At 39.8% G+C, this 10,262-nt stretch overlaps 1 protein-coding gene across 4 annotated transcripts in view; it reads left to right on the top strand.

Moving 5' to 3' along the window:
- The window catches only part of LRP5 (LDL receptor related protein 5), a 170,312-nt gene extending 160,494 nt beyond the window's left edge, over positions 1 to 9,818 (top strand). For 3 of the 4 annotated variants that reach the window (XM_072038505.1, XM_072038506.1, XM_038179756.2), the window contains exons 20-23: positions 296 to 541; positions 3,789 to 3,928; positions 6,733 to 6,830; positions 7,470 to 9,818. In XM_072038505.1, coding sequence (XP_071894606.1) covers positions 296 to 541; positions 3,789 to 3,928; positions 6,733 to 6,830; positions 7,470 to 7,731 — 746 coding nt within the window. In that variant the 3' untranslated portion in view covers positions 7,732 to 9,818. The remainder of the gene's footprint in view (positions 1 to 295; positions 542 to 3,788; positions 3,929 to 6,732; positions 6,831 to 7,469) is intronic. The other variant, XM_027457566.3, reaches the window with a different exon arrangement.
- Positions 9,819 to 10,262: the final 444 nt, after the last annotated feature.

A 10,262-nucleotide genomic window follows, 5' to 3' on the forward strand; every position in this document is an offset into this window, starting at 1 on the left:
CATGGGCTGATATTATATCAACATGATAAGGAATCCTGTTACAAGACGAATTGCTAGACAGAAAGGAGAGTAGCTTGGTATGATTTCTTTAAGTACATGGAGGGTAATGAAGGGCATGGTGGTGTGTTGTGTGTTAAATCAGAATAGATAAAGTTATGCCTGAGTTTGGTGCAGAGACTTCCAAAGCCATTGTGTGAATGACTGGGAGCTGACTGATGTGCTGCACATGCTCTGGGACAGCATCATATGTAGTGCCATGTTTAATAACCTCCTTGTTTTTTCCTTCTCTTTCCAGAAAAAACAAAGCCAGCCTCAGATGAACCACAACCCCATAGCAGTGCCATCGGTCCTGTCATTGGGATAATACTGTCCCTATTTGTCATGGGAGGAATGTACTTTGTTTGCCAGCGAGTGGTGTGTCAGCGCTATGCCGGGCCCAATAGCCCCTTTCCACATGAGTACGTCAGTGGAACCCCTCACGTCCCTCTTAACTTTATCGCTCCAGGAAGTTCTCAGCATGGCACTTTTACTGGTAAGGATGGTAAGAACCCTAATGAGTTACATTGTCTGGATGTATGTATTTTTTACAGGTTTTGCAGGTTAATAGTCCTAGAGGTAGGGATTTCAAAGAGCAGAAATGGTGTTGTTGATCTGCTCTGTGGTTTTGGTATAAATCTGTGATTTGGATCAGATTTGCAAAAACTACTAGATGCAGTTCACTAGGGACCTAGAAAATCACTAGATTTTCAAATACATTTTTTCCCTAGATTGCATGTACACATTTATCAAAGAAGATAGAAACTATAAAAATAGTTAGCCTGTGAAAAATGCCCCCTTTAACTTCCTGGTGTATGTAATGGAGTCTGTGTTTTGCATAATACTTCTTACTTGAGGCCTGCAAAACACTATGAAGAGTAGTGAACCATGCACAGTATTGGAAACTAAGAATGCTTTGTGCCATTCAGGGTCTTAGTGAGAGCTCTGTTCTGTTTTTTATGCCTTGTACTCCAATGTCCTTGTTTCTGTCCTGTACATTCAAAGGTCTTCACACAGCTTTCCCCTGTGTGCTCAGGGTGGATAAGTTCTTTCGCAGTGGAAAGAACCAGAGAAAAGAAGTGAAGAAGCTTAGGCTAATGTAATACATTAAAGCAGGGGCTAAACATCCCTCCCCAAAGTTACAACAACAAATGTGGAAGAACATAAGCAGTCTGGGTGTGGTTTTGCAGTCTGGCTGCTCAGTGCCTGAAATGTAACGAAAACATCCCCTCTGGTTTAGTCCATCTCTGAGATAAATTTCCTGTTTGTTTTGGACAAAGTATTTATATTCTCTCTGTGTCTCAGTCCTCCATCTGTAAAACAGCAAAACTTCTCTACCTTGCAAAGTAATCAAAACACCGATCCAGAGACTTGTATGCAGATATTAAGATGAGACTGAAGGACTTAAAAAGGCTGGGATATTCAGCTAATAGATAACTGCCCAAAGTAAACACTTAAGTGATGTATTTTGAATGATTTTACAAATATAAAATATACTTTTCATAGAGGAAAAAAATATTTCTTAACTATAAAGGCCTGAGAAGAAAGAATATTTCTTATTCAGGAAGCTGTAATGTAAATGGTCACCTGTAAACCTACCAGACAGGGTCAGAATGCAAGAAATCCATATTTCAGAGTGCTTAGAGTCTGTTTTTCCTGTCATCTTAAAATCAGATAAATGATAAACTTACAGACCAGTGAAAAGATGTGGCATTTCTTCATATAAACAAGATTTTGAGATGTGCTAACTGTTGGTTTCTTCTAGCCATGATTTTGAGGACAACCAGATACTCTTTGCTTTTTAATGACTGTGGTCAGCTGTTCCTGTTTAAACTATGCTTTTATGGTTATCAGGAGGTTTTGTGGTAGGAAATAAAATTTGAAGATGAAATCATTGCAGGTGAAATCTTTGCAGTGGTGTTCTGAATTGGACTTCATATAAAAGCTTTTTTAATTAAAGAAAGTATTAGTGGTTTTTAATCTGTAGCACCGTGGGTGCTGATCTGAGTTGTCATTCTGATCCCTGGTGATATTTGTTGGGTTTATTTCCTAATCCTGCTGCCATAGATTTTTGTCTCTGTATTGTTGTTAGTTTGTTTTTTAATTACAACATCTGAAATATCTTATCATTGATGTTAATTCTAAAGAGAAGACATAATTTATTAATAGCATGGCATTTCAAAAAAGCTAAGTGGCCATAAAAGATGCTCACAAACGGTCACTGCTTGTAATATATTATGTCCCAAGTCTCAAAAGTTTCTGAAAACTTCCAAACTAAACTCTTTCATTAGCACTGGATATTCTGACAGGAAGAAGCTGAAAATCTATTGCCTGATTTAAGTGCATCATGGAATTAAACAGATTGGAGGATGTTTTCTTCCCCTTTTCCTGTCACCCAGATTTCCTTCCTTTTTCTTCTGTTGACTTTCAGTTTAAGCAATATTTTTTTTCAGTAAGGATAATTACTTTTTGCTCTTGTTCATGAATTTGCAGTTAAATTTCTTTGGATGGAAATGAAAAAAATTAAAACTTTGTAGGTCTCTGCCTTTTTTCTCTTAAGCAACGTATAATGTTTGTTTGTTTGTTTGTTTTGATTGTTTTTGGCAAATGCATGAGTTTGTTTAATTGGAAAATTTTTTAATTAGCGATTTTGTGGAAAGTTTGGATCAACTGTTCTAGAGATCCCTTCCTCGGCAGACTGTGACAGTTGTTTTTGAGGAGTTCACTGCTGCAGAGACACAATAGGTGGTCTGGGGATGAGATGTTTTCTTTACATAACATAAATTTGAAAATATGTTGTTCCTTGTGATCCTGAAGTTTTTATATAAAAGATCATTCCAAAAGTGACAACTGAGTTGCATGGGTTTGCCAAGCTGTGGACTTGTTTGCTGTTTTGCATTGGTAGATGCAAAGGATTTGGAAAGGCTGCACCGATGGGCTGAGGTCAACTGCATGAAGTTCAACAAGGCCAAATGCCGGGTCCTGCACCTGGGGCACAGCCCAAGCAGAGCTACAGGCTGGGAGATGAGTGGTTGGAAAGCTGTTTAGTGAGCTGAATATGAGCCAGCAGTGTGCTCAGGTGGCCAAGAAGGCCAACAGCATCCTGGCTTGCATAAGAAGCAGTGTGGCCAGCAGGGCTAGGGAGGTGATCGTCCCCCTGTACTCGGCTCTGGTGAGGCCGCACCTCGAGTACTGTGTTCAGTTTTGGCCCCTCGCTACAAGAAGGACTTTGAGGTGCTCGACTGAGTCCAGAGAAGGGCAACGAAGCTGGTGAGGGGTCTGGAGAACAAGTCTTATGAGGAGCGGCTGAGGGAGCTGAGCTTGTTCAGCCTGGAGAAGAGGAGGCTCGGGCGACCATATTGCTTTCTATAGGGACATTAAAGTAGGCTGTAGTGAGCTGGGGGTTGGTCTATTCTCCCACGTGGCCAGTGACAGGATGAGGGGGAATGGGCTGAAGTTGCACCAGGGAGGTTTAGGTTGGGTATTAGGAAATACTTCTTTACTGAAAGGGTTGTTAAGGCATTGGAATGGGCTGCCCAGGGAAGTGGTTGAGTCACCATCCTTGGAGCTCTTTAAAAGATGTTTAGATGTAGAGCTTAGGGATATGGTTTAGTGGGAGACTTGTTAGTGTTAGGGCAGAGGTTGGACTAGGTGATCTTGGACGTCTCTTCCAGCCTAGACAATTCTGTGATTGTGTGATTCTATGAAGTTGTGGTTTGCCTAACCTTGCTTTTGTCTCTGTTTCATTGTAGGCATCTCTTGTGGAAAGTCTATGATTAGCTCCATGAGCCTCATGGGAGGAAGCAGTGGTGCCCCCTTGTATGACAGAAATCACGTTACTGGAGCTTCTTCTAGTAGCTCATCCAGCACTAAAGCCACTTTCTACCCTCAGGTATGTCTTGAAAATATAGATGTGAATTAGATCCATTTCTCAAGAAAACAAAGATGAAAATTTTTGCTACTACATAGGAAGTTAATAACAGTTGTTCTTGGGTGGTACTGTTTATGAAAAATACAGGCCTAGTCCAACACCTGCTGAACTTCACAAAAGGGCTTTGTTGTATTTCACCAAGGTTACACAATACTATATGATGTCTAAAATGTTTTGTTATTAGAGTGATACTCAGTTGGGTTGTTCCTGAGCACTTCTGTTCTTCTGTCTTGAGATACCTTTGTACCTCTTTTGTTCTTTGTGAACTGATGTCAGTGGCCCAATGACATTTTGTGCAGTATAATACAGCAGGCACACATGGAGTGAAAAGACAAAGAGTAGAATGAAAATGCATAAGAAATAAGCTCAGCTTGCTCTTTACCTGAAGTGATGATTATTGAATCAAAGAACCAAGTGTTTACACTGGGAGAAAATGCTGGTACCAGAAGAGGTGGTTATATTTGTTTGTTTTTTTTTCAGTTTTAACTTAACCTGCTTGTGGCTTTTAACTGTTGGAAGTGACAGAATTTTAGTCCCCAAATCAATTTCCTGATTTCAAAGATGTATAGTATGAATGGAAAAGAAGCTCTAAGAATACATAGGAGAGATCTCAGTTTACTCATTGCCAGTATTTGGTCATATGACAGTTTTTTCCTTAGTGCTTTTGAGCAGTAAATCCATTCACTTTTCTGTTTGCACACGTTTGTAAAGTTAATATTCTAGCTACTGAGGTGGTTTTTCATTAGTGTTTAATTGGGACCCCACATATCGTGTGGGTGTACACGTATGTGCCTTTGTGTACATGTAAACTATTATATTATGTATGGGCATTTTGATTGATAGTGTTTTGTCTAGTGACAAGCATGTTGTCTCCCCTTAAAGAAGGGTAAAGATGGAGGAGAGATGACTGTGATGAGCTTGTTAATTGAAAAGGTAAAATTGGTTAGACGTATTTTCTACATTACCTTCTCAGTGAAGCCAAGCTAGTCATGGCTAGCAGATACTGGAATTCAGCAGACCTGCTAATTTAGTTTGTCTCATGCTTCACCAGCATCTCTGACACTTGCTGAACAATTTCATGCTAGTACATGGTTGTTGTGTGAGTGCCAAACTAAAAAGGATGAATAGAAAAAAATATAGGTGGATTTATTTAAAAGAAAAAATCTTAAATCTTGAAAGACAAAAGAAGCCCAAAAGCTGATCCTGGCTCTGCCTTTATATAGTATCGACATTTGGCCCAGACTCTTCCATAAGGCTGCTGGCCTAAACTAACCTGATTGCTACTGGTAATTCTTCTATCCTTTCAGTTCAGGGCTTTGTGAGCCAGGACTTTAAGGGACAATATCAGCCTTTTGTTTAGGAAAGGTAGGGTGCCAGATTCTTATACAGAGGCTGTTGTCAGGGCTTTACTGCTGATCCAAATGTTTTGGTCAGTTCTACCTGGTAACTAATTACCTAGCTTTATGTTAACAACAAAGACAAGTGGTCTGAGCATCTAGATGTCTTGGCTTCCCCCTCACTGCCCAATATTTGTTTAATACACCTTAGTAGTACTGATGGATGGTCTGATACAGACTAGGGGAGAATTGGAAACTATGCTAGTTTATGTATCTGAGACCTGGCCACAGGCATCCTGGCTGACACTTTTTGCTGTATTTTATCTGAACGTGGAGTGTTGTTGATGCAGATCAGGATAGACCAAGAGGATTCAGAAGTAGAATTCTGGATGAGGTTCTTGGGGCAATTAGTTATCATCCCCAACAGCTGGCAATGTGTGGTATTCAAGCTTGTCTGCCTTCACATGAAGTCTGGATTGACAGTATTTGTCACATTATCAGTATTATTGTAGATGCTGATGAGCTCAGCTCAATGGCCAGGAGTCATTTTGATAGACACTGCACAGTGAAGACGTAAAGGATGGTCTCTGTTCCAGTGATCTTACAGTCTTACTGCGAGAGAAGGACAGAGGCTGAGGAAGGATGCTGTCACAGTTACTGTGGCAGGCTGTAGCTCAGCAGAATGCCCTAGAAAGGCTGCTCAGAAGATGCTCACAACAGTAGCAAGGCCTTGCCATCAGCAGCGATGCAATGTTTTTCTGCATTGGAAGGGATGAAGCACTCTCCTTAGTTTTAGGCCACTGTCCTGCTGGCCATGTCACAGGTTCTGCTTCCTGCTAGAGGGGTAAGAACCCTAAAGGAATTCTAGTTATCCTGAATCATAACAAGCTGTTTTCATAGATTAAGGGTTATCAGCAGTCATGTACATGCACACACAGGCTAGGGCAGGCTGTAACTATTTCTTAGCTCCTAGGCTCTTTGCATTGTGAACTGTGCCAAACTGGGCCTCCTGACCCTACTATTGTATGGTGGTAAGTTTAAGACCTGGGGGTCGAACAGACTTTTTTCCTATTAGCATTTGCTGAGGATGATGTCAGTCCTTACGTCCAAGGAACTGCACTGAGATTCATAAAAACTGGGTCCAGTTTCCAGCTTTACATCAGCCTTCCAGCAGCACAGTGAGTGCAGCAAGGAAGAAAATTCCCTTTACCATGAGAACACAGAAGATCTGCAATGTACCTAAGACCAGAGTTAATCTCTCATAGTGAACTTAAGTGACCTTTAAAAAATGCATTAATCTATCCAAACAGCAAGGGAAGGAAACCAAAATAAGGCAGAGTGACCTGTTGAAGACATGAGTAATCTTTTCAAAATAAATAGAGCTGTATAATGAACTCAGACTTACATACTGCTTTTTATTTTTCCTAGATCTTGAACCCACCTCCGTCCCCAGCTACTGATCGCTCCCTATATAATGCAGAGATGTTTTATTCCTCAAACATTCCTTCAACCACGAGATCTTACAGGTACAGCTTAGATAAATTTTCTGTTGACCTGTCCTTTAGTTTTGGATCTTAAGCAAAATGTTCTTGTTTGGACTTTGTTTGTTTGTTTTGAACAAGGTAAAAATGCCATCTTTCCCTCCATTCATAAATGACCATTCAAATTTAGATTATGCCAGCTGTGACCTTAAACAATAGATTTGCATCCTATTTTGATATAACAGGGTTTAACACCTTTCAACACAGTGTTGCTGATTAAGGATAAAACATGTGCAATATATATATTGCTTTGTTATGGTGCCTTAGCATCCTGTGTAGAGAATTTCTGTGTTTTCTGTTAAAACTTTGGTGGATTGACCTATTTGTTAGTGACTGGACTAAATGGTCATGGTGGTCTTTTCTGGCTGTCCAGATCTATAGATCCATCTGGTTAGGGGCTATCATAATGCTCTGCTGGCTGTGGGTGACTGTGCCATTCAAATTTAGCACAGTGGAAGTACTTCTTGTTTGGTTTCTATGAAAGCCATAGTTACGGCTCATATAGAATGAATAAACAGCTCTCTTGACTGGGAACACAAAGGCATTCATTTTCAATCTCTTTGTTTCCCTTTTCCCCAAATTACAACTAATGCCCGTGCATTTTCTTTTTCATTTTCTTTGCAGGCCTTACCTTATACGAGGGATAGCTCCACCCACAACCCCATGCAGCACAGATGTGTGTGACAGTGACTATACTACCAGCCGATGGAAGGCCAACAAATACTATATAGATTTAAATTCAGACTCAGACCCTTATCCCCCTCCACCCACACCTCGCAGCCAGTATATGTCGGCAGAAGAAAGTTGCCCTCCATCTCCTGCCACAGAACGAAGCTATTTTCACCTCTACCCCCCTCCACCCTCTCCTTGTACAGACTCCTCATGACCTCAACAGAAGGAACTTTTCCTGTAAATATTTTTAAATATGAACAGATTTAAAATATATATTTTATGATTTAAAGTTAAATAGGGGTGGGATTTTTTTAAAAAAAAATGTGAATAAAAATGGGTGGGAGGGATGGGGCTGTGAAAATTGTACAGAGGAAGAATATTTATAAAATTGATTTTTTTAACTTAATTTCCATTCTTTTGTGCCATATTTGCCTTTTGAAATCTTGGAATTGAGTTAATCTCCAAAGGACTGGAGGGTGGGGGGAGGATGTTGAGCTTTTTTGAATTTTGTCACCTTTTTATATGCAAAATGTGTGTAATTATTTTTGCTAATGTGAGAAAAGAAAGTTAAGTGGCTTGTGGGAGGAGGACACTAAAGAAAGACTAATATTCATGGAAAAGACATGCTTAAATGTCTTGTTTGTCAGTATCTCATCCTTTCTCCACCACTGGGTCAAAACATGCAAAGAGTACCACCGTCAAATGCTCCTATTTCAAGTGAGCTGAATGCTTCCCAGCAGAATGTGTATACAGAGACTTGGATTTTGAACCTCACTCTCCATTTGCTCAGCACTGAACTGAAAGAGTCCTCATTTTAGCCAAACCTTCCAGCTTAATTATGCCCACAGTTGTGTCCTAACTGATGCCAACAGTGCATGTTGTCAGTTCTGGAACTGAGTCTAGCTAAAAAGATATCCAGCCCCCAAAAGCTTATTTTAGCTCCAGTCAGTTCCCCACTTTGAATGTGTGGTAGTAAAAGCAGTTACACTGACCTGTCATAGAGATCAAGGGGCTCTTAATGTAGTTTTTAAGCAGAGAGAAACGCCTGATGAGCTACAGCTTTGCTCAGACTCACCATTTTAATGGTGATGAAACCAGGCTCCTTCATCCTTTTCTAGCGGCCACTTCCCTGTGAGGCTTTGGTGACTTGTCTGAGAAGGAGCTGTGATAGTCAACTGCTTCTCAAAAACCAGTGGTACTTCAGTTTTTACCCAGAAGTCCAGTAATTCACTGTGCTGTGTCTCTGAGGTGTTTACGTGTGTTGAACTGATCAGAGAATTGCTTCGTCTTTGATGTTCATTTCACAAAGTGGGATGATACAGTGACCTGTGTTCATTTAAATGAGAAAGCTGTTGCTTATTAATCTGTGTTTGTAGAAAACATTACCTGCCTAGCTCAAAAACAAAACGCCTGCCATTTGAACAATTTAGTCATGTCATCAAAATTTTCCACCAAATTAGTTCAGGTTTAGAAACATAACAAGCACAGGAATTAGAGAAGACATATTTCTAATTCTCTTAATAACAATAAAACAACAAAACTCTCCAACAAACTGCTGTATCCTCAGGACACCACGATCAGTGAAGTGCTCATGCTTCCAGCTCCTACCAAAAAAACCCTTTGTGAATGTGGGGCTAGAATCTGTGCCTTTAACAACATATATATTTTTTTTTTTTGCTTTGATTCTTCTCTTGCTGTAACAACAAGGATTGGGTATTGCGTGTCACTCACAAATCCAGCTCTGATGATGATAATGTGAGTGCCTACCTGGACATCTGAGGGAAGATCTGAATATGCAGACCTCCACCTGTTTCTGCAGCTGCTGAGTAACAGACGTGTTGGGTCTTTGACAGCTTTAATATTGGTGGCAATGATGAAAAATTTTTCTTTTTTGAATTTAATTCAAAATTGAGTTGGGGTCTTAGGGGCTGGGACTACAGTGTTCTGATCCAGTTTGTGTTTACAGATTTGTTAGTCCAGATCTGTCTCCCGACCTACATTGCTCAAGGATAATATTTGTACTGGCACTGGTGTATTACTGAAACTTTTTAAGTAGCCTTTATTAACTTCATGGCTAAACTTCTGAGATTCACGTTTGGCAAAAAGATAATGCCCACCATTTTCTTTGTGGAGAAAAATACAGAATTGGAGAATACAGTATTGGAGATAGGAGTTTAAGAACAGGTTATCTTCTCCCATCCCCTTTCAACATTAGTAACTATAGCGTGCCAGGAGAGACAAGGCCATAGCTTGTAACTCTAAGGATGACTTGGCAGACCTCTGAAAAAGTGTCAATGATTTTTTTTTATTTTTTTATTTTTTTTTAAAAAAAAGAACACTTTCATGTGATCATGTTTCAGTGAACTAAATCATGACTTTAGATCCACAGATATTTTATGTATCACATCAGTCATATGAAGGAATACTTGTTCTGCGTTACAGCAGTTGGTCTAATTTCACATCATCTGTAGTTCTGTGTATAACCATTTGCCACTTACAATGAATGCATTAATTGTTTCATGTTAGAGTTCTAGCTTAGGACCACATCACTAATTTTCCTGTGTTCCTGTGATGACACTGGATGAAAAATTACTTTGTTTTTTTAATTAAACCACTGGTCATTTTAAAGAGCCACAACTGTAGCAGTCCTAACCACTTCATCTTGTATCCTAGTACAAAGTTTGGAGTTGAGTCCAAGAAAATTATCGGTCTTACTAAGAATTAAACTGTCTTAAGGGTCAAATT

The sequence above is a fragment of the Anas platyrhynchos genome, chromosome 5, assembly GCF_047663525.1.
Source record: "Anas platyrhynchos isolate ZD024472 breed Pekin duck chromosome 5, IASCAAS_PekinDuck_T2T, whole genome shotgun sequence".
Classification (NCBI taxonomy): domain Eukaryota; kingdom Metazoa; phylum Chordata; class Aves; order Anseriformes; family Anatidae; genus Anas; species Anas platyrhynchos.